The 25,134-nt window shown below is 37.4% G+C and overlaps 1 protein-coding gene across 4 annotated transcripts in view; it reads left to right on the top strand.

The window, feature by feature from the left end:
* RNF182 (ring finger protein 182) overlaps positions 1-20,239 on the top strand; it is a 46,496-nt gene extending 26,257 nt beyond the window's left edge. For all 4 annotated transcript variants that reach the window (XM_032247667.1, XM_032247666.1, XM_032247665.1 and 1 more), the window contains exon 2: positions 17,095-20,239. In XM_032247667.1, coding sequence (XP_032103558.1) covers positions 17,306-18,049 — 744 coding nt within the window. In that variant the 5' untranslated portion in view covers positions 17,095-17,305 and the 3' untranslated portion in view covers positions 18,050-20,239. The remainder of the gene's footprint in view (positions 1-17,094) is intronic.
* Positions 20,240-25,134: the final 4,895 nt, after the last annotated feature.

Raw genomic sequence — 25,134 nt, 5'->3', positions numbered from 1 at the left:
TACATGGTTTTCAAATTAAGAAATTTGATTCCTTCCAACAGTTGTACATAATATTAAAATTTGTACCTTTCTTTCTTGTGGCTGAATAGTATTTTATTGTGTATACGCACCACATTTTTAAATCCATTCATCTGTTGATGGCCATTTAACTTGATTCCAAATCTTAGCTATTGTGATAGTGACCAGCTGTCTGTTTTCATCTTCTGCTGTACCCTGTCTCTGCTTTGGCCTAATGTATCCTGACTATCCTTTACTTTTTTTTTTTTTTTTTAATTTTTTTGAGACAGAGTCTTGGTCTTGTCATTGAGACCGGAGTGCAGTGGTGTCGTCAACGCTTACTTGCAACCTCCACCTCCCAGGTTCAAGCAATTCTCCTGCCTTAGCCTCTCAAGTAGCTGGGATTACAGGTGCCCACCACCATGCCCAGCTAATTTTTGTATTTTTAGTAGAGATGGGGTTTCACTGTGTTGGCCAGGTTGGCTTCAAACTCCTGACCTAATGTGATCCACCTGCCTTGGCCTCCCAAAGTGCTGGGATTACAGGCGTGAGCCACCCACCCGGCCTGTCCTTTGCATTAGGCTACTCTATTGTGTTCTTTCTCTACATAATGTATCTTGGCTCACTACAAAAGTTTCCTAAGTTTCACTTCCTTCCATGAAGGTTTTCCGGACTAATTATGACCATCTTCAAGGATACCAATGACTAAGCTCTTTTTCTCTCAACCACAAATATTGGAATAATTTATTTATAATTTAAAAGCTTCCTGGTGGATCACGAGGTCAGGAGTTCGAGACCAGCCTGACTAACATGGTAAAACCCCATCTCTACATGTGGTGGCAAGCGCTTGTAATCCTAGCTACTCAGGAGGCTGAGGCAGAAAAATTGCTTGAACCCAGGAGTCAGAGGTTGCAGTGAGCTGAGATTGTGCCAATGCACTCCAGCCTGGGCAACAGAGTGAGACTCTATCTCAAAAAAATAAATAAAATAAATAACAACTTCCCCAAATTCATCATTTCCTGGGCTGATACGAAGGGAAGCATTGCTCTTCTGGGTTTGCCCTTTGGAAACAGAGTATTTAGAATGTCTATCACATGACAAAATTACTTATTATACAATAAATATAAAACTGTCTTTCCTAACAATCTTCTTTTTATGTAAGTATCATTTTGTCTCATTTAAAAAACGCTGCAGGCTTTCACTTTATCCTAATCTTCATGGTGAATATATGTCAATCAATAATGCCACATTATGTAGCTGTATTGCAAAGTGACACATTCATTAAGATTGATTCTAAAAGGCCTATTGAGAAAAGCCACTCAGGGCAAATAAATTTAATAAAATTTAATCTATAGTTCCTTTTCTTCTTGTCCAGCTTGGATTAAAGCATATATTAAATGTGGTAGAATATAGAAAGTGTTTCTATTTCCTTTAAAAATCTTTTTGCCCATTATTAATTGAGGCATTTTATTAATTGGATTGGTGACATATCTGCTGAGAGTACAGTTAGACCTTGGTGAACAGAAATCGACTTCATCTCATGAGGTGTTGTAGTCATTTTTATTAATGCTGGAGAAGAGATGGTATATTATTTAGAATTATGGAAAGTGAGCAAAACATTTTGGTTTGTGGCTTTGCTTTTATTTTAGGAAAATATTATAAAAATAATACCTTTCTAGCTTTAACTATATTTATAATTTTTAGAACATTGTGAATACTTAGATATTATAGTGGTAACTATTTTGCTTAGTATGTAAAGAAACATTTGTAGAAAATTTAAAAGCCTTAAGGATAAAGGATACTTCTTCAGGATGATATCTGGACATTTACAGAGAAACAATCCTATGGAAATTTGATTCTCTGAATTTTATTAATAGAAACCTTTGGTGAGCCTAAACCTGGGCCTGAATGTGGACAAATATTTACCAAGTTGGAGATTTTAAATGATGAAGACAAATAATGGAATTCTTTCATTTTTTCAACATGTATTGAGACCTTCCTAGAGGCTATGACTTATAAATCTGTTTACATCCTTATTTTCCATGTTTATAGATTTCTTGGGAAGTTCAGCTGATTTGGTATTTTTATGGACATGTTGGAGTATTAAATTTATAATCTGAAAATATACATTATAAAATGTATAGCATTCAAGAATATTTATCAAGACAAAGTGCTGACTTCACACACTCAGAAGGGTGTGGTATACCATTTACGGATTGGAAGAGGTGGGAGGAGTCTTGGAGACATTTCAATATATTTATATGGCAAGTATTTATTGAGTATCTACTCCATGCTGGCTTATGATAGGTACTTTAGAATGGTAAGCAACATATTAGTGGTTCTTATAATTTACGTAGTAGTAGTAGAAATTTAGAACAAACAAATTAGTTAAATTGGGCTTCTTGAAATTTGTTGAAGGAAGTAAAGAGAGTGCTATAATAGAAAATAAGGGGTAAAGTATTTTGAAAATGAGTAATTGGGGAGGACTTCCTTAAGGAGTTTATATTGAGATCTGCTATGGTTTTGGTTATTTGTCCCTTCCAGACCTCATGTTGAAATTTGATCAGATCTTTCATGATCTTCTTTGGGGGTGAATGAATTCTTACTCTGTTAGTTCCCTTGAGCATTCATTGTTAAAAAGAGCCTGGCACCTCCCCTGTCTCTGGCTTCCTGTCTTGCCATGTGATCTCTGCACACATCAGCTCCTTTACATTTCTTCCCATGAATAGAAGCAGCCTGAGACCCTCATCAGGTGCACATGCCCAGTCCTGAACTTTCCAGCCAGCCAGAATGGAGAATCAAATAAACCTCTTTTCTTTGTAAGTTACTCAGCATCAAGGTATTCCTTTATAGCAACACAAAACGGACTAAGGCAAGATCTCTAAGAAGGAATGAGATTAGTATGACATTTCACTTGAGCAAACAGCCTAAAGCATGAATGACTTTAGACTGTTTATGGAACTTAGCAAAGGCCAGTGTGGCAGGAAAACATTGTGAGCAGTGGTTCCAGACAGGGTTGGAGGGAAGGCAGAGGCCAGATCATACAGTACCTTGCTGTGTAGAGTTTGGATTTTAATCTCTGTGTAATGAAAAACTATTTAAGTGTCATAAACAGATGATAGATGTAATTCCATTTACATTTTAAGAAGCTTTGGTCATTGCAATGAAAATTTATAGTGGAGCAAGATTAGAAGCATGAAGATAAATTAGAGAGTTCTGCAATGAACAAGGTCAAAGCCTAGATTAGGATGTTGATGATGAATGAAATTGGAAGATTGGAAACATACTTTGGTTGAACTGACTGACTTGCCAATGGATTGGACATGAGGAGTGAGGTATAATGTAGAACCAAAGGTGACTCCTAGTTTTTGAAAAACTGAGAGAATGGTGGTGCCATTTATTAAAATGTGGAAAACTGCAGGAAACAATTGGGTGGAAGTGAGAGGTGAGGATGGAAACTTGTCTTAGACCTGTTAAATTTGAAATGTTTGTGTTAATACAAGTGGAGGTGCTGTAGGCACTCTGGAACTCAGAAGGACAGGATATGCTGCAGACACAAATTGAGGGGCAGTCATCATGTCATGGTATTCAAAGCTACTGGAGGAGATGAAACAATCCAAGGGAAAGAGTTCAAGCAAGGGCTAGGGAGTTCTAACATTTAGGGATTTGATAGAAGAGGAGCTGGCAGAGATTGAGAATAGTGGTCAGTGAACTAGGAGGAAAACTAAGAGAATATGATGTCATGGAACCTATGAGAATAGATAGTTTCAGGAGTAAGGGTTGTAGTCACTGGGAAGAAGGTGAAGGACAGGTGAGACAAGATAAGGGCAGAAAAGGATGCATTTGCCTTTACAATCAGCCTCTGCTTTCAGGAACCTTGTCTTGATTGTCTTTGCATCCCCAGCATCTTGTACGTGGCATGGGATTTAATAGACATTAAGTAAATACTTGCTGAATAATTAAGCGAAAGTGATAATAGCAGAAGAGGGCTATGTCATGAGTCCATCAAGAATTAAAACCTAACCTAACCAGGTGCAGTGGCTCATGTCTATAATCTCAGCACGTTGGGAGGCCGAGGCAGGAGGATTGCTTGAGGCCAGGAGTGTGAGACCAGTCTGGACAATATACCAAAACTCTATCTCTACAAAAAACAAACAAAAACCCCAGGCTCAACTGTTGCTCTTTTAAGTAAGTTCTATCACAGTTGAGGATGACTTTTCTGTCAGTCACTGTTGATGAAGGACAGTTGGTGATTTTCAGCCATGGCTTTGGGAGTATAATCATGTACATTTTTGACCAGTAAATCTGTTACTTCTGTCTTCTGAAAGAAAACCAATTACAAAAAATTAAAAGTTGTTTGGAGGGAGAGAGTGTGTTTTGTGTGTATGTGTGTGTGTGGTATCCTATATCAGTTCCATTTAGTGAAATAGGCATCAAAATAATCTACCTAAGTTTGAAATTGTAGAAATGGTAGACATAACCTAATGCTAATTTCTTTAGACATTTTAGTTTCTCTTGATAAGGTTAGAGAGTTTTATTAAACTTTGGCCAAGGGAAATTACGAAGGAAGAAGTTGATAGGAAAGAAATTTGTCTAATGGAAGAGGATTCAGTCATTTTTAATAATGTAATTTTCAGGCCATATTCTTATTAACCATGATTTTAAATTATATCTTTGTTTGCCTCTTTCAAATAAAGAGTAAGGTACTAAGCAAAAAATCTAAACTTACAAGCTTTATTTATTAATTCTTAGTGTTCGTATACATAATATAAATAAAAGAGAATGACATTTCCCTCTCAACTCATCAGGTAGTAGAAATTATTAGAATATTGGCAAATTGTGCTTTACTTGCTTTACTTACTATCTGCCCTATCTGTAGATGGAAAACCTGTGTACCCTTTGATACTACAAATGTTCAATGCATATTCTGTCTACTACCAATTTAGAATGCTGAAGTACCATATCAATGGATCCATTATTTCTAAATTTCTAGTCACATCCATATAGTGCTTATTTATGTAAAATATTTATACCTAAACGATTTCATTGAATCCTCTCAATCACTTTGTGAGGCAGGTTAGTCCAAGATCACAGTGTCAGAGCCAGACCAAATCATGGTGTCCTGACTCTAGATGCTATGTGCTTCTGTTTTAAGACTGCCTGCAAGGGATGGTTATACTTCTGGCTGCACATCCAGGGTCTTGAAGAAGAAAGCAGATGTGAATATCTAAATATAGGGTGGGGAGTACCTGTTTTTTTCTCTCTGATTAATGAACATTTATTGGTTTAAAACTGCTGGCAGGCCTGGGAGTGGTGGCTCATGCCTGTAATCCCAGCACTTTGGGAGACCAAGGCAGGGGGATCACGAGTTCAGGAGTTTGAGACCTTCCTGGTCATGGTGAAATCCTGTCTCTACTAAAATACAAAAAAATTAGCTGGGCATAGTGGCATGTGCCTGTAGTCCCAGCCACTTAGGAGGCTGAGGCAGGGGAATTGTTTGAACCTGGGAGACGGAGGTTGAAGTGAGCTGAGATCGTGGTACTATACTCCAGCCTGGCAACAGAGCAAGAATCCATCTCAAAATAAATAAATAAATAAATAAAATGCTGGCAAACAGCACAGCATTAATCACAGCTCCATATATAAAAATAGTGGCCTCTCTTCCAAAATTAATAACTTAGATTGCTAGGTCATTAACTAGGCTGTATCCTAATAAATAGATTATGACCCTCCATCAAATTAAATTGCTTATTCTTGGAGGAAGCGGTGGGGGGGGGGTAAGAATTTCAATTGTTGAGGGAGGCTTTCTGGAATTGCTCTTTATGGTGCCAAACAACGATTAGGGGTTATGGGTATTGTGGGTTGAATTCTTCTAGAGTCTGCTGATGGTCCTTCAAGAATGAGCGCTTGGGATTTGTTGAGCCTATTCTTTTTAGGGTTTTTGAGTTGGAGTTTTTTATTATAGTGAGAAGGATTGTTTTTAATGAAAGACATAGTAAAACCCTTAATTCCGAGACCATCATCTCTACAAAGTTCAAATATTGTTAATGTTCCCTAAGGGATAACTGTGATAATTGGGACTGAGGCCAGCATATTATTGTTAGTAATTATTAACAGTAATGTGAGTCTTTCAAGCTCTAACTAGAAGCCAGTTTCTGAATCGTTAGGTGGAAAAACTGGACTTTCTTGGAGGTAGATGCCACATGTGTGGTTTTAGCTTAATTTGGGACTCAGGCTCCATAAATAATGCAGTTAGGAGCATAGGGTTTTATGAATGAGCAATTGGGTGTCAGAGAGATGGCAAGTGTGTATACTTTATCGATAGCTGAGTATTAAAAACAATGTTCTGCCTTGATACTCACAAAGAAAAATGATGCTACAAATGCAAGAATCTCTCATATGTTTTTGAAGATAGAGTTATTAGTCAAAGAATTTAAGACATCGTAAAAACTGGTGATCAAGAAAGTGTTTGAAAAATGATGCTCCATTTTGCACAAAAATAAATTGAACATAGAAGCAGGTATTTAGCACCATTTCTAAAAACAGAAACCATAGGGAATGAAAATGACAATACCTTAACTTGTATCAGTTTTCTTGTTACAGAGCCCTTTAAAATATATTATCTTATCATCTAGAGAGCAGTGTTTAAAACATTTATTTTCCCGGATGGGAGGAGTATTCTGGAAATGAGAGTTGAAATTTGACAGTTGTCTTTTTATAAGGGGAAAAATATAATCTCTCCTGTTGATGCCAAATTAAAATGGTTGATAGATTCTATGAGAATGATTTAGGCTACATGAAACCGTATATGAATTATTTTGAAGAGGCCAGGCGAGGTGACTCATGCCTATAATCCTAGCACTTTGGGAGGCCAAGGCGGGTGGATCACCTGAGGTCAGCGTTCAAGACCAGCCTGGTCAACATGGTGAAACCCCATCTCTACTAAAAATACAAAAATTAGCCAGGCGTGGTGCCGCACGCCTGTAATCCCAGCAACTCAGGAAGCTGAGGAAGGAGAATCGCTTGAACCCAACAGGTGGAGTTTGCAGTGAGCTGAGATTGCACCACTGCACTCCAGTCTGTGTGAGGGAGTGAAACTCTATCTCAAAAAAAAAAATTGAAGAACTGAAGCTTAAGAACTATACAATTAAGTCATATGGACAGTGAAGTAATACACAGCATAGAGCCCTAGATAACAAACAATAGAATCACAGTGACAGCTCTGTTGTTTTTTTTTTGTTTGTTTTGTTTTTTTTTTTTTAGCTGAACTATATTTTGACTTTTTTTGTTCTGAGTTCTTATATAATCTTAGTAAAGATACTTAACTTCGACGGATGTTCATATACTTATTATGTGGGAATTATAATTTCCCCTTACTGTAGTAGAGGTTATGCAGTGTTTCCAAAATTTTTTAGCTTTTTAAAAAGACTTGAATTAATAGAAATTATTATAATACAAATTATTAAAATTTATGCATGGAAAATACATAGAAACTATATTTTGACCAACAGTGTCTAAAACAAAACTTGCAAGATCTATGGATTGGACAGCTTCAAAGTTCATAAAAGAGTCTTCCAGGTAGGCATGTAACTCATTGATAAATGAGACAATTTCTTTGGACAGAGATTGGCTTTGGATTAGTTTGGAAAGAAATAGTTTAGCATGCTATTTTGGCTATCTATCGTTACAAAACCACCTCAAAACTAGAGGCTGGAAACGACAGCCATTTTATTTGTTCATGAGTCTGTGGCTCAGCTTTTCTACTGGGCTCAGTGGGCACATTGTTCAGCTGCTGTTTCATGGGGCCACTCATTCAAATGGATGTTGTCTCTGGTGGTTAGTTGAGGCTGGATGGTCTCTAATGGTCTAACTTACATGACTGGCATTGGTGCTGGCTTTTATCTGGGCCTTTCTCTCTGTGGTTTCTCATCTTCCCAGAGGCTAGCCTGGACTTCTTTGATGGTGGCTTCAGAATTCCAAGAGGGCAAGAGCAGAAGCTTCAAGACACCCTTAGATCACAAATTTGCTTCAAACTCTTAATGTTTGTCAAAGCAAGTCACAAGGCCAAGATTTAAGAGGTGGGGAAAAACAGATTCCTCTTCCTGTTGATCATATGAAAAGGTCACATTGTAGAAAGTGGTTTGTACAGGGCTGTGAAGAATTATTACATCCATATTTGCAGACAAGCTGCCACACATGACAGGGGCTAGGGCAAAGAATATTTAGATAAGATGGTCTATCAATAAATTTAAAAATTTGAAATAGAAGAGTTACATCATGAACAAGTGGGGAGGAAGACCCCAAAACAGTTCAAGATCCAAACAGCAAAGGCTCAAAACAATCTGTTAAAAAAAACACAAATGTTTTTAAAATGTAAAAATATAAAGAATTATTATTTAATGGATTTTGGATTTAACTAGTATATAGAAATACAGCTCTCCAAATTAAAAGGTAGAACTTGAAAGGCATTGCTTAGGAAAGATAGCCAAAGGCAAAGGAAAATGATTCTCAAACCCTTGAGTGTCCAGTTGATGGATTCTTAGAATGAGATAGTTTGCAGTAGAGGAAGTAAAACAAAATATGTGCAAAATGGAGACTTCTAAAAGTAAATTACTTACCATGAAGAAGTTATGAACTTAGGGATGAATATCAATTTGGTATATATCTTTATGTGATAGTTACTTAACATGATTAGTATTGCCAATGTTCTCCCCAAATTAAACTTTTATCACAAATTTCCATGTTTGCCATGTAGGTAAATACTGGGGGAAAAAACTCTAGGACTTACAGTTGGCAGGGATTCTTGAAAGACAGCAAAATAAGTGGCTTTCTATCTTGCTCTCTTAATTCTACTCTATCTGCCTTTCCTGATCCCAACTATTCCTGGAGCCAGCAGACCCTGAGTAAAGGTGAAACCCCAAACTTTGTGAAAGCTGAGGGTGGGGAGTGGGGAGCAGATGGGGGCTTCCTTCCTAGGCTAGGCTGGTACTAAGGGCTGGCATCCATTGGATGAGTCCCATCATAGGATCAGGATGCATTGGATACTGTGATGAGCTTGACCTACAGAGACGGGAACTCCTGGGAGGAAAACTGAAACTCACTCTCACCCCATGGCATGTGTTTGTGTTGTGTGTGTTCCACAAGAGACCAAGGAGAAAATCAACAGTTGGGGGTGTCCTTTGGAGCAGGAGGCCTTGGAAGTATCCTGGAAGCCAACCTGCTGTCACACTGCTAGATCATAAGAGAAGAGACTATTTTGCTTCCCCCTACTCATAGAACTTCAGTTCCATGGGTCCTTCAACAATCAGACCTGAACTCCAGTGATATAACAAAGAAAAATATTGGCACTGCAACTAAAGGGAAGACAGTCTACAAGAACAGACAGAACTCACACTGAATGTGATGGAGCGGCAGCCAAAGACAAATGACAAACTGACAAAAAATAGAAAGAGCACATTAGGAGATACAGATGCAGCACAAGAAGACTTTCTAGAGATGAAATGCATGACTCCCCCATCAAACATTTTAGTAAATGAACTGAAGGTGTTGATGAACATTCTTGAGGCTTGAATTGGTAGCTTAGAATATGAAAGTACAGACAAAAACATAAAGGAATGGAAATCACAAAAGAAAATAGATCCAGGAAATATAACATGTGAGTAACAAGAGAGCCAGAAAGAGAAAAAGGAACAGATGGAAGAAAGGCAATAATTAAATAAGAAACAAATTTTTTGAGCTTAAAAATCAGGACTTGAGTCTGTAAATTCAAATGGCTTCTTAAGTTCTAAGCAAAATTTATGAAAAAAGACACCTGTGGATTTATTGGAAAAGTCCTTGAACTATCAAGAATAAGAAGAAAAATCTTAGAAACTTCTATAGAGAGAGAGCAAATTACTTGCCATGAAGAAGTATCAGACTAGCAGCAGATTTCTTATCCATGACACAGAAAACTTAGTAATTTCAGCAGACCATGCAGATGTTACCAAAATACCAAGAGTTTGGCCTAGGCCCTACTTGCTCGCTGCACAGAAAGCCAATCACTGAGACAATGAGTATTGCCAAGGAAGAAGCCTTTAATTGGGTGCTGTGGCTGAGGAGATTTGAGATTCTTCTCAAATCCATCTCTCTGACAGACTAAAACCAGGAGTTTATATAACAGGGAAGAAATGTAACCATGTGTAAGAAAACAGGAACTAGAGAGGGGCAAGGAGTCAGTCATGATGAATGAGGGGCCCCTCATCTGGTGTGGTGATCTGGTGAGTTTCAGTTCTTTGATACCATTTTTGAGAGGCCTGAAAGTCCTCTGCTGAGGAAGGAGCTCAGATAAAACAAATATAAGTTATAAGCTTTAAGACAAGAAAGGGCAATTTAGGTTTATAAAAAAAAAAAAAAAAAGAATAGTCTATGGGACTATCGGGTTGGTTTCAGAGAGAAAAAGACAGCAGCCAGCAGCCTGAAAATCCCATACATTTCCCTGTCAGGAGTAAATTTATTATTATGTAAGAATTCAGAACCTATTTTCTGACAAAAATAATAATACCAAACAAAAAGTAACTGAACAAAAAGTTAATGAGAAACACAGACCTTGAGATGAAGGAAGATAATAGGAGGGATATATTTGGAATTTTTAATAAATTAAATGAAGTGAAAAGGAAAGAATGAGTTAATATAGAATAGTCTTTACATTAAATGTGAATGAGCTTGGAAAAATAACAAATTTTAAAAATTCATTAAATGTTTTAATGGGAAAATTGTCAGACTGAGTTAAAATTCAAAACCCAGGTCAGGCACGGTGGCTTATACCTGTAATCCCAGCATTTTGGGAGGCCAAGGTGGGTAGATCACTTGAGTCCAGGAGTTTGAGACCAGCCTGGGAAACATGGCAAAACCCTGTCTCTACTAAAAATGCAAAAATTAGCCAAGCATGGTGGTGCACACCTTTGATCCAGCTACCCCAGGGGCTGAGGCGGGAAGATTGCTTGACCTGCACTGCGAAGGTTGCAGTGAGTCAACATCGCGCCACTACACTCCAGCCTGGGTGACAGATCAGGAACCTGTCCCTGCTCCCCATCTCCCCCAAAAAAGTAAAACCAAGTAGTATGCTGGGGTTTTTTTGTGTGTACATGCGTGTATGTTTTCAGACATGCTCTCTCTGTTGTCCAGGCTGGAGTGCAGTGGTGCAATCACAGCTTACTGCAGCCTCAACATCCTGGGCTCAAGTGATCCTCCCACCTCAGCCTTCTGAGTAGCTGGGACCACAGATGTGCACCAACATGCCTGGCAAATTTTTGTATTTTTTGTTGAGACAGACTTTTGCCTTATTGCCTAGGCTGGTCTCCAACTGTTGGGCTCAAGCGATCTACCCATCTTGGCCTCCCAAACTGCTGGGATTATACATTGTACACTAATGTCCCTGGCAGCTATTTATAAGAAACATTTGAAATAAAGTAATGGAAGATGGAATTGAAAGGATGCACATACATCCCAAGCAAATGCTGAGTCACTAGAGCTAGCAATGTAAGCTTTAGATAAGGTATAAAGCTTGGTATTTAAGTGAAAGGCATACATAGGATAAGGAAAGACATTATATAATGACAAAAGAGGCAGGGTTCATGAAGAAAATAAACCTATAAATGTAGGCTAACGTAGCCATTAACTCTGTGAAACAAAACTGTTAGAAAAGCAAATATATTTATGATGAGACACTTAAATACATCTCTCTCACCTGTTTCAACCTGTCATAACCTTGTACGTACGTTGATGATTCAGAAACTGATAAATTAAAAAGTTAGGTTTAATAGATAGTCTAGAACCATACAGAATATTTCTTTCTAGACTACTTAGAAAAATGATCACATAGTTGACCACAAAGAGTACCATAATAAATTAAAAGGAAGAGATTTTTTTTTTAACCTGTTTGAAACTAGCCCACCTGCAATATACCGGATTACAACATTGAGGCCAGCTTCAGTATTAGTTTTCCTCCTTTTACGACCACCAAGAGGAAGAGATTTTTTATAGATTTTGTTCTCTGATCATAATACCTTACTATTATAAATAACATAAAGTAATAAAGAAGAAATTTTATTTAGAAATTTAAGAAAACTCTATATAACCTTCTTAAAATTTATTAATTTTTTTTAAAAATAGAGATGGGGTCTCACTATATTACCCTGGCTAATCTCAAACCCCTAGGCTCAAGTGATCCTCTACTCTCGGCCTCCTGAAGTGTTGGGATTATAGGCGTGAGCCACAGTGCCTTGCCCTATATAACCTTTATATCAAAGGAGAAATCAAAAGTCAAATCACAACCATCTAGAAATCAATAAAAGGTACACAGTCTTGTCTACAATCAGTGGAATAGAGAGAAAGCTGTATCTATAGTCTTTAGATATTTTTAGTATTTAAGCATAAAGACAAAGTATATTCTTAGTATGAATTGGGAGAAAACAAAACAAGCAGCAATAAATTAGGGGGACTAATAAAGATAAAAGCTGAAATTAATAAAATTAAAAGGAACAGAAAGGATAAATACATATATTAGCTGGTCTTTGAAAAGCACAGTAAAATAGTTTGTCCGATTAGGAAATTAATAAGGAGTAAAACAATTTACAAGACTATAAGTGAGAAAAGAAACAACCAGAGGGACAGAGGTGATGCAAAGAAGATAACAGAATTCGCTGAGCTCTCTGGGAATGAATTTGAAAAACGAGAAGAAATGTATTTTTTCTTTGTCAAATATAAATATCTAAATTTAACCTAGGAAGAAATGGAACATTTGAATAGGACAGTAACCCTAAAAGAGATGGAAAAATGATTAAAGATCTGTTGAAAATGACAGTGGAATCATATGAAATTATAGTTGAGTTTTATGTAACTTAAAGAACACATAACTTTATCAGTATTTAAACTGTTCCAGAAGATGAAAACCTCCTGTTTCACTTATAATACAAGCATACATTTAATGCCAAAACCTAACAGAGCACAAAAAAATCTAGAGACCAATTTAATTTTGAATACAGATGCAAAATGTCTAAATAAAATATTAGCAGATAGAACCCATAACTGTATTTGAGGACCCAACTGTGACCAAGTAGGGTTTATTCCAAGAATATAAAAGTCAAAATTTATCAGTGTAGTTTATTACATTATGTATTTAAAGGTAGAAAATCATATGATCACATCAATGGATGCTACAAAAGCATTTAACAAAATGTATAGATACTAGTAATAAAAACTATCAGAAGAATGGAAAGAAACCAAGGGGTTTCTTTGCCTTAGACTGGCAAAACTTGAAAGTTCAATAACTATTGCTATTCAGGAGAAAGAATACTAGTATTACTAGTTGAGTATGTGTTATACCCTTTTTGGAAAGCAATCTGGCAAAATAGATTACAAGTAGTATCTGTTTGATCCTGAAATTCTGCTCCTTGTTCTCCTAAAGAAATAAAAGCACCCACATGTAAGGATATATATTACAAGGTTGTGTTCAGCATTACTGTTTGTGTTGGGGGAAGAATGGAGACAAATAAATGCCAACCAGGAGAGGAATGGTTGGATATATTACAATACATCCAAATGGTGAAATATTATGCAGCCATTATAAATGGAATTTAGGGTTAGGTGAGTTGCATGAGCTATTTTTGAGTAGGAAAAGCAAGATGCAGAAAACTTGGTATGATACTAATAAAAAAGAAAAATATTGTGTTTATTTGTGTCTTTAAAATTATATGTAGATAGAGAAATACAGATGCTTTTCAACTTATGACAGGGTCACATCCCAGTAAACTCTTTGGAAGTTGAAAATACTTAAGTTGAAAGAAAATGCCTTTAATATACCTAACCTACCAAACATCGTTTCTTAGCCTAGCCTACCTTAAACGTGTTTAGGACACTTGCATTGACCTACTATTGGGCAAAATCATCTAACACAAAGCTTATTTTATACTTGATACAGAAAGGGGGCAGGGAAGTGCTGGGTAGAAAATGACATGGTCCCTGGCTAGGGCTCCATCCCTGGACCTGTCACAAACCTAGGTGAGGACAGGCATTCCTGCCTTCACACCCAACTGTTGCATTTCCCAAGACCACCCTGGCCCATCACATCCCCAACCTGTACCTATAAAAACCCTGAGACACACAAGCGGGTGGATGCTGAGAGGAATGCCACAGGGTAAGACTACACTGACAGATGCTGGCAGGCTGGCAGTCCAGGGACTACTGGAATGACATGGAGTTTGGCCAGGGCAGTCGGAGGAGAGCCCAGGCCGCTGAGTTGCCTAACTCCAGGGGAAAACCACCTTCCTACTCCATCTCCCTTCTGGCTCCCCAGCCATCTCCTGAGAACTTCCACTCAATCAAACCTTGCTGTCATTCTCTGAGCCCACGTGTGATCCCATTCTTCTGGCACGACAAGGCCATTTTCCACCATTCCAGAAAGAAATACTTGTGTTGGCTGCATTTCCAGGGATGCTACCAGAGCTCAAGGCTGTCACCTGGTCCTGCCCGGAAGAGCCATTCTTAGAGGCAAGACTTGATGAAGGCTTTCCTGCTGATGGAATAGGTTTGCTGGAGTTGACCTTGGCATATTTTTTATTGGATATTTGAATATTGAGTATTTTCTTTGCATGCTACTGAGAAGTCCCTTATATAAATTTTTATAAATATGAACATTATAATCACATAACACTGTATCTTAACATATTCAGTAATATGATAAGAGTATTTCTGTAACAAAAGAAAGCTTTGTTTCAAATAATAGCTCTCTATTGTCAAGGAAATAATTTAGATTCACATAATTATCAGCTAGAAATTGTGGCTGGCCCAACATAGAGTGTTACTGCTACTCTTCTAATGGTTAGAAGCTTGGTACAGAAAGTGGGAATGTGACCCGCTGACTGTCAAATGCTGATGTTCTAATGTGTTCTCACATATGCGTAAACACTTATGTGTCTACTCTAGCTTTCTGTGCCTCGAGATGTAATTTTGCCTGGTTATCTTCATTGGATGTTTTACTTTTTTTCTGATGTCTTTATGCATGTGTTTATGTACTTTCTTTTCCTTTTTCACATGACTCCACATACCTCAGTCCTTTCTCTGGCAATGGGGACAGATACTGCTGCTAACCTTACTGGGCCATCAGCTTTCTAACCTCTGGATTCGGGAGGACATTAAGGCTTGATGGGGGTGTGGCTGCAAAGAACACATGACATGTTCCCTTTGGGTGAGCCTAGGTCTGTGTGTGGCTACCAGGGGTACTGTTGTAGGAGCCTGTGTTCGGCAGCAAATGAATGGGGGCTTTCCAGGTGAACAGATCACTAGTGAACTGCCAAAGGCTTGAGACTGTCCCATAAAGGGAGCTAGGATTGGGTGTGGTGACCAGGATAGAACTCCTTCTTATTCTTTGGCTGTCATCCTGAAGATGTCCATCTCACAGGAGGAAGAAACGCCAGCTTTGTGGAATTGTGAACAGGACATGGTCATGTTTTGCAGTGAGATGGACATGTGTATCCTGAATGGGGTCAGGATCAGGAATGAGGAAAATCATTAGGGCACATGGAAGGAAAGGAGAGAGAAGAGTTGATGTTTGTGTCTGTATATCTTTTGTGTGTTAGGCTGGATACATAGAGATTAGTTCATGGTACCAGTTTTGAAATACAGGCATACATACACAGTAAACTGTATTTAAAAAAATCCTACGTACATTTTTGGCTATCAGAGATTCTATTGATTGACTTCTTTTTGCCACTGCTACCCATTATACATTTTTGTAGAATAGGAAATCAATTACAAATTAAAGTCTTAAATCAAAATAAAGGTAATATGTATTAACAAGTCAACTATTCATGATTTTTAAAGTTATCTAAATTCAGCTACCCACTGCCTTTCTCTGTTAGTGCAGTATGATCCATAGCAAATCAAATGTCTAGCACACCTGCACTCTGCCCTCAGAACTGTTATGGCAACTTTCTGCTATTATTGCTTGGAGGTGTGCATAGAAATTGAAATATATTTTGATATTTTTCTAGGCCAAACATAATTTAAGGTGAATCAGCTACCAAAAATATCATATATATTAAAGCTAATTAAAAATAATTTGGAAATTTTCTATATTACTGCTCCCTTCCGTTAGTACTGAATTTGAGAACTGACTGTGCATATGAAACTAACCTTCAGCCATTTGTCCAAAGCTGGTAATGACCAGTAATAGTAATAGTAAGGACTGTAGATTGTATTACACTTTCCTTTTACTACAGAAAGAGTTTATGTGAAATAAAGTAGATGAGTAAGTGAACGTTGAATATTTCTTGATAACCATGCACAAGTGATTTCTTCATGTCTAGAGACATAGCTATACATGTTTTATCTGTGTTTACTTCTCTTTCTTGGGACTTAGACTTGACTTGTTTATAATGCTTATATCAGGTGTTACATGCCTCATTCTTCCTTTAGTGAACGTATATGCACAGCTGTTGTTTTCAAGACTGGTATTGAAACAAAAAATTGAAATGGAATAGTCAAACAATAAAGGCACTTATATAACAGATTTCTTTACACTGAGAAGGTGAGAACAGCCTGCTCTACTTAAATATGCTCTCATCTCTATCAAAGCACTCTTTGAAAACACATTTTTAACATTTGTCCTTAATATTCCCTTTTGTGTATTCCTAAGCACTATTGATGGTACTTAGACACCTGGTATTTACACCAACCATACTCTGAATTAGTCTTGTATTTCTGATACATGTCCCATTCTGTTTCCAGAGGCCAAAATTTGTTACAAGTTTCAGAGTGAAAATCTCTTGTATCTGGACTGAAGTATGTTCTTGAGCACATAGCTAGCTCTACACTGTCCTTTATACCCATTAGGATTCTTAACTCCTTTTTCACTATCCTGCTTGTAGACTGAAACAGCTAAGCATGGAAATAACACTTTTCTGTTCTGGGGACAAAAGCGTGTGAAAAACTGAAGGGGATTTCACCTTCGAAGTCTATTGCTTCTAATCCTTGAAGCTCAGAAAATTCCATAAAGCACTTTTCAGAAACACCTTTTCAATGAACTGTTCATTACATTAGAATCTCTTTTCTTCTTTACAGACCCTTCATGTGGCCTTTATAAATATGCATTTGAGACAGAGTTATATGCAGAAGTTGAAAATGCCTGGAAGATTTCTGGTTTCTTTCACTACTTTTCCTGCCTTTTTGCGTCGCTGCCAGATTTGGATGATATAATATTCAGAGGGGCACCTTAATCAAAGCCATTCTTCAACAAGACACACCTGGCAGAAGATTGCCCACGTAATTCAAGATGGCCAGTCAACCTCCCGAAGACACTGCAGAGTCTCAGGCCTCTGATGAGCTCGAGTGCAAGATCTGTTATAATCGTTACAATCTGAAACAGAGGAAACCCAAAGTGCTGGAGTGTTGTCATAGGGTTTGTGCCAAATGCCTCTATAAGATCATAGACTTTGGGGACTCCCCACAAGGTGTCATTGTCTGTCCTTTCTGCAGGTTTGAGACATGCCTGCCAGATGATGAAGTTAGTAGCCTGCCGGATGACAACAATATCCTCGTAAACTTGACTTGTGGAGGCAAAGGGAAGAAGTGCCTGCCAGAGAACCCCACGGAGCTGTTGCTCACTCCCAAGAGGCTGGCCTCTCTGGTCAGTCCTTCTCACACATCCTCCAACTGCTTGGTCATAACCATCATGGAGGTGCAGAGAGAGAGCTCCCCGTCCCTGAGCTCCACTCCTGTGGTAGAATTTTATAGGCCTGCGAGCTTCGACTCTGTCACCACTGTGTCACACAACTGGACTGTGTGGAACTGCACATCCCTGCTGTTTCAGACATCCATCCGGGTGTTGGTGTGGTTGCTAGGTTTGCTGTACTTCAGCTCCTTACCCTTAGGAATCTACTTACTGGTGTCTAAGAAAGTCACCCTTGGGGTCATCTTTGTCAGCCTGGTCCCTTCGAGCCTTGTTATTCTTATGGTGTATGGTTTTTGCCAGTGCGTTTGTCATGAATTTCTAGACTGTATGGCGCCTCCTTCTTAATTGGTATGCAAAATAAGAAACTGGACACATTGCCCTGTTTGAGTATGAAGTTAGATAATTTATAATTTATTTTGTTTTATGTTCTTTATGATTAGTGTCCATGACATTAACAAAGCTCCCTTGGCCATATGTTGACTCTATTGGTTTTCCTGCAGGCTGGAAGTAAAAATGTTCATTTCTACTAAAGGGTTAGCAAAATTGTATAAGCTCACCCTTCATGGAGCACTGACAGCAGTGAGTCTTCCCAGAGAAAGGGCAGGGTTTCACTCAGCACGGCCAGATAGACAGTAGGGTTGCGGTGTGTTATGCTGTAGAGAGAGTTGAGAATGAATGGATCCCTTTTTTCGTAGTCATGGACATTCTATGATGGCAGTTGGACATGAGAGGAAAGTTGCCTGAGACACATCTGTTACAAAGTGTGCTCCCTCCCCGCCTGTAAACCTGGTATTGGAACACCCTGGAATTGTCTTCAGGTCTTTGTTTTCTCTCTTAAGTCACTGTCTGTGGTCAGCGTTCTCACTGAGATACCTGTTCCCTCTGTGCATTCTCCCTTGCCAAGAGGAAGCTCAGTTCTACTCCCTTAGGTGGTTTCAACTGAATGCCTGTTTTGCCATATTACTAAAGAGAATGAAAAGCATTGAGGAATTTGCATCACAGTGAACTTCGTGGCAGAATGTGGCCGTTTGTCCTTGAGACACATTCTTTCCTCCATGTCTGTTTTCCTCTCTCCTCAGTCTTCTCTGAGAAGAATGGAAGAGAGTGAACTTCTCATAGAGTGATTATTCTTCATGAAAACTTCATTTGAGTCTTTCCTTCTAACATCTTAGTTTTGGTTTTTTAAACCACATTGCTCAATCAGCCCTACCCGTTGTCCTGAAAAGGTTCCATTTAAATTAGCTGCTGTAAATTCATAAAGACTTTCTTTTTTTCCCATTATATTTTTTGTTCCATTAGGATTTACTTAACTGAATCTTATAACAATTCGAGGTGAACTGTGGCAATGAAAACCCAGACACAGTTAATGAGATGCTTCCGCTCACAGTTTGAAGTGCTGAGAACCTAAGTGTTTTGCTGTACGGTACTGAGTTGTATCAAAATATGATGGTTTAGGTTTATGTGCAAGACTTCGTGTTGCAGTCTAGACAGAGGGGTGGGCAAGAGACATGCAAAGCGGATGCTCTACTTGAAAAGACCCTTCAAGGAAGTAAAATGGCTGGGGCAGAGTACAGCTTACCGCATTGCTATCCCTGTTGCCTTTAGTGGGTTTTGGACTGGATTCAAGTTCTTACAGAATTTATTTTGAATAAAAGCATAACCTAGGTGATTTCAGTTAATGAACTTCTTTTCATGATGTAGGGAAAGTTGAATGTGTATATTTCTGAGAAGAAATTGTTTAGCAGATTACAAGTTGGCAGACTAGAATGTTCACAGAAACCAGGCAAAAATTTTAAAAAGCATTTTAGTCTCTAAAACCCATTACTAATGATTAACACGAAAATATTTGTAACTCTTAGAAAGGGGGCATTACTAAGACGATTTTAACTTGTTTGTGATGAAATCTTTGTTGTGTGATGCAGGTACAGTGCACCCATTCCAATGTCTGTATTCAGAACAAATTGACATGGCTGGAATAGCAGTTCGATTCTAATTGTAAAACTAAACTTTGGGAACTTGTATGCCCAAAGTAAGTAGGATGAAAGTATATATGGGATATAGTCCAATGAATTTAAGCCCCAAGATACAGCTAAGTACATTTATGATTTCATAAAATCTAGTTTGGATAGTATTGTGATGCAATTTCCAGAAAATTATATGTGTTTAGAGTAAATATCATGTTTAGAAGATGTTTTGTGGTTTGGATTTATATATTTCTAAGTTTTTTAAAAAATGTGCGTTTTGTCTGAAATGTAACATTGAGTAAATTGGTGAGTTATATAATGAGGTTTCTAGAAAGCTCTGGACATGGGTACTATGTGTTTTACTTATCTGTATAGTGTCTACAATGATAAATTTGTGTCTCTGTGTATTGTGGGCAGTCTTTTTTCTAGTTAATTTGGCTTTAAAGAGCAATCTTTGTATGACACCAGAAAACTCTTCATGCTATTGATTGGAAAAAAAGATAATGCTTTAATATTTTATTCACTGTGATACTGTTTTGTTTGTCTATTAAACTGTTATTATTTCCAAATTTAGAAGTTTGATTTCTCTGACTTATGGTTAAAATTCAGTTATGACTTTGCACCTCTGTTAGCTTTAGATAACGGCAAACATGAACTTTCAGAAACATTGGTTCAGCTAATGCCTTTATCATGCCCATGAAGACTTCAGAACTTTCCAACAAAGGGAACCTAACCCATCACACTTCTAAAAGGTCTTCATAGTTTTTCTTTTTTAAGCAGGGGAGAAGAATTAGGGGAAACGAAATAAAAATATTGTCTTTATAAATAAATTATTCAGTTTTAGTTTGTTTGATTTCATTTCCAGGTTTCGCGTAACTACTCAGCAAAATAGAATCCAATTTTGTTGAGAAATCACTTACCTTGTGTGGTCTGGGAACAATTTTTAAATTACATGGTATCTAAATATGATGTTTGTTAGGCAAAGTAGAAATAATTTGGGAATATGTAGCAGTTCTGTGCCTAGGATAATTAGTGAATTGACACCATATGTTAAGAATAATGGTTTCATTCATTTCTGAAATGTTTATGTAAATGAGCAAAGAATCAGCTTAAAGAAAGCAGTTACCTGTATTGGTCATAACTTACAGAGTGAACTCATGCATATCTGCTGAGAGACCTAAAAGTGATGTGTATTTGCAGGTTGTAAACAGATACCAGGCTTCAAAGACACCTTGAAGAAATGTCTTAGTATGTCAAACAGGTAGTCCCAAAGCCAAATGAATCCTATTATTTGTGGGCAAACTGATATAGCCATTATAAATATGAGCTCTGTAGTAGCTCATATTTATACCTCATGGGATACAGATGAGATGCAAATGAGTTAACTTGAGAGAGTATAATGGAAGCAAGCTACAATTTTATGTGTTTCTGCACTTTTTGAGACTTGCTCTTTCTGCCTACTCTTCTTGGTAAAAAATACCTCCATTTGCCTTGATTCCTTGGAAATACCATAGAAACACCACATTATTCCAGAGCTTTACTCAAAACCGGAGAGTCTTGGTAGGTCCCTGAAAGGGTTTAACCATTTGATCTCCAAGTTAGAGTTTTGTGTGCTTTCTACATCTTTGCCCTTTTATTAGATGTTTCCTTCTCTCCACTTAAATACCCTTTATGAATTTTTACTCCTTTGTGAGGAACCATAGGCTTAATATTGGGTCTTTCCTTACACATTTACTTTTGTGTAAAAGAGATTTAAAACATGAATAAATGTTGAAATTTGAGTAAATTCCAAGTGAGTCCTGGAGGTAATATAGATTCAGCCCAGCTCCTGATATCATTTCAATATGTGGTAGATTCCAAATTGGCATATACTCAGTGTACAGATATTTATGGTTCTGACATGAAGGTACTTTATGAATAAAAGAATCAAAAATTACATCCTGTGTATGCTAAGTAGGGATCTGTGTATTTTTAAAACTGGTTAAACCTCGATTTAATTAAAACAACTGAAAAGTCACAAGCATTTTAATTAAGAGTTTATTAGATTTGTAACATATTAATACTTTAAATTGAGAGGGTTGGAATTACATGGGAGGAAGGAATGTACTCTGACAGTAGGTGGTTTTGGATCTTGTTTTTCCTATGAAGTGTAAAGAAAGTTCTTTGTACATTTACATTCACAGTCACATTACATTTACATTCTTATTACCTCAAATAAGAGGTCTGGCCTGAAGACATAGCTTTGGAAGTCTTTAACAGTTCTTTCTTCTTTTTTATAGTCTGTTTTTTTAAAAAAATTTCAATTTGTACATATTTATGTAGTACACAGTGGTGTTTTGATACGTATATAGTGATCAGATCAAGGTAATTAGCATAGCCATGATGTCACACATTTTTCATTTCTTTGTTGGGAACTTTCACTATCCTCCTTCTAGCTATTTAAAACTATATTATCTATTATTGTTAACCAGGGTCATCCAACACTGCTATAGAACACTAGAACTTACTCCTCCCATCTAGCTGTAATTCTGTATCCTTTAACAAATTTTTCCCCATCCCTCCTTTCCTCTACCCTGCCTAGCCTCTAGTATTCTTTTCTACTTTTTACTTCTAGGAGATCAACTTTTTTTTTTTTTTCTTCCAAATATGGGTGAGAACACGTGGTATTTAACTTTCTGTTCCTGGCTTATTTCACTTAACATAAGGTCCTCCAGTTCCATCCATGTTGCCATAAATGACAGGATTTCATTATGTTTTATGTCTGAATAGTATTCCATTGTGTATTATACCATATTTTCTTTACCTATTTATCTGTTCTTGGATACCTAGGTTGATCCCATATTTGGCGATTGTGAATAGTGCTGCAGTAAACATGTGGGTGCAGACTTCTCTTCCATACACTGATTTCTTTCCTTTGGATAATGCTCAGTAGTGGGATTGCTGGATCACAGTTTTATTAGTAGTCTTTTGAGAAACATCCATACTATTCTCCATAGCAACTGTATATTCTCCATAGTGACTGTAGTAGTATATATTTCCACCAACAGTGTATTTCAATAGCAGCTGCAGGTGAGGGGGTAGAGAAATGTTGAGGCCCAGAGAGGACTGAGAGGCTGAGCTCTCCAGGTTATAACTCTGAATGCTCAGTAGGGGAGCGGGCACAGCCCCTGTCATGGTGCTGCCAGAGGGGAAGAATGGAACTGGAGGCAGCAGCGTTAGGATGATTAGGTGAACACAACAGAAGCAGATTCATGCTGGCATAAGAAAGATTCTTCAAGCTTATTTCATGAAGATGTTCGAAGATACAGAAAAGTTGGGAAAACAGAATAACTATCACCTGCACACTTGCCACTTAGAATCAATAGTTAACCTTTTGCAATATTTGTTTTCTATCTCTCCTAAAAATAAAGAACTTCTTCTAATTTGACTAAAACATTATTATAGTATCTCAGACTATAAAATACTTTTCTAATATTTAATATGCATTTTACTATTCTCAAATATGTTTTATAACTTAAAAAAAAAAAACCAACCAAACAAACTAAACAAACAAAAAAAACCAAATACTAGAATCTGGTCAGGTTTTGCACATTGCCTTTGGTTGTTTTATGTCTTTATTCTCTCATTCTGGAATAGTCACTCCACCTTGTTTTCCCCATGCCCTTGACTCCTTGAAGAACGCAAGCCAGTTACCTTGTACAATGTCCCATATTCTGTATTTGGTGGTGTTTAATTTCTGTTCCTGTATTTTTTGTAAGCTGAAAGTTAAGTCTATAAGCTTGATTGGACTCAGATTTTGGGCAACAAGTTGCCTGAGTCACCTTTGTATCACATCATATTTGGAGGCATAAAATGAAAGGTAGCCCCTCCATTCAAAATACTCAGTTGGATCACTCAGTTAAGATGGCCTCCCTACTTCCCCTGTGCACCTGTAATAAAAAATCTATGAGGTGACACTTTGGATTCATGCACATATTCTCTTCCCTAGCAATTTTCACCTGCTGGTTTTAACAGCCAATAATGATCCTTGGGTTAATTACAGGTACTTTGTTTTCCAGATATTTGGAGTGTTACTCTGGTGAGAACTAACTTCTGCCTCACTGGAGGTTTTTAAGAAGGTGGTCCGATTACCGATCATCACCTGTATAATAAAGGAATTAGAACCATGGAAGCCAACCCCTGTCTAAAACTTCAGTAAATCTTAAGGTTGGAATGCATCATTATAATTACCCAATTATTGAAGGAATAAACTGGAATGGAAATCACAGTCTTTTATCTTCCAATGTACTTTCTATGATCTCAGAGGAGAAAGAAGTCCAAATCATCTGTGAAGTAACTTTTTTTCTAACCTTTAATTCACTGGACTCTAGTCTTGAAATGGCCACTCTCAACCACTCTCCTGTTGATGTTTCATAAGCAGCTCTCCAGTCATCTGCTGAATCATTATTCCCTGAAGACTATGTACTCCTTTTTCTCAATCTTTGTCAAATCTTAAATGCTTTAGACAGCTCTCTTTTCTTGCTATTCTAGTAATTAGTTCACTCCTTTGTCTGTTTTTCAGAGTGATCCTGTTTGCTCAGAATAACATCTTGCCCGTTGTCTGACCATTTCATCCTTCTTAAAATCCCTGCCAGGCAGTGGGTTCCTCCACAGCATTCACTGTGTGTTCCCAGTCTTGATACTATTCTGGAACTTTTCTGTATGTGCACTCCCTGTTTTAAGACCTTTTTTATTCTTCATAGCAGCAGGTAGTATGCAGGCAGGGAATCTATCAAGTCACACAATAAATTCTGTAGTCTTTAGATAATGTTCTCAAACTTTTAGTAAGCATTATTTTTTAGTACATGTATGCTGTGCAATTCTAAACTTAATGTTTGCCCCTAATTCTGGCTAATACAATCGCAGTTTGGTTAAGCCAATCATGAATTACCTCTTGGTCAATGCATATGTACTGGGCTAATGTCAGATAATTCTGAGTTGGCTTAATGTTAAATCCTTCTCAGTAGTAAGTGAAACTTTTTGTTGTTCCATGTCTACAAATAAGAGATTATTAACATAGAATAACTCATCTTTTAACATAGAATTTCAAGAGTTAGAGTAACATTTTAGCTATGAAATGTTATTTTTAATGCCACATAACATTAGTCAATAAGTGAACGTCTGTTTTTGTTATATGCTGAGCCAAAATCTCCTGCCGTCTTTTTCTCGCATTTTCTCTGATTAATGTCATTTAGGACATCAGTGACCTAGTGCTGTCATTGCCTCCTTCCTCCACATCTCCTGTACACATATGCGCACACACTTTATATTTCAAGAAACAAAGCTCTGTGAACGAGAACCACATTAGTCTTCCACTAGCTGGGGCATTATCCATTTAAGTACTATTTTAAAATGTTTTTGTGATGGCTAGCAACTACATTTATGACCTCTTGTGGAACAATGGATTCAGCTGCTGGTCTCAGAGTT

Source organism: Sapajus apella, unplaced genomic scaffold (assembly GCF_009761245.1).
Source record: "Sapajus apella isolate SASKATOON/1434 unplaced genomic scaffold, GSC_monkey_1.0 scaffold63, whole genome shotgun sequence".
NCBI lineage: Eukaryota > Metazoa > Chordata > Mammalia > Primates > Cebidae > Sapajus > Sapajus apella.
Note: the sequence above shows the minus strand (reverse complement) of the source record. Positions and strands in the feature narration are given on the sequence as shown.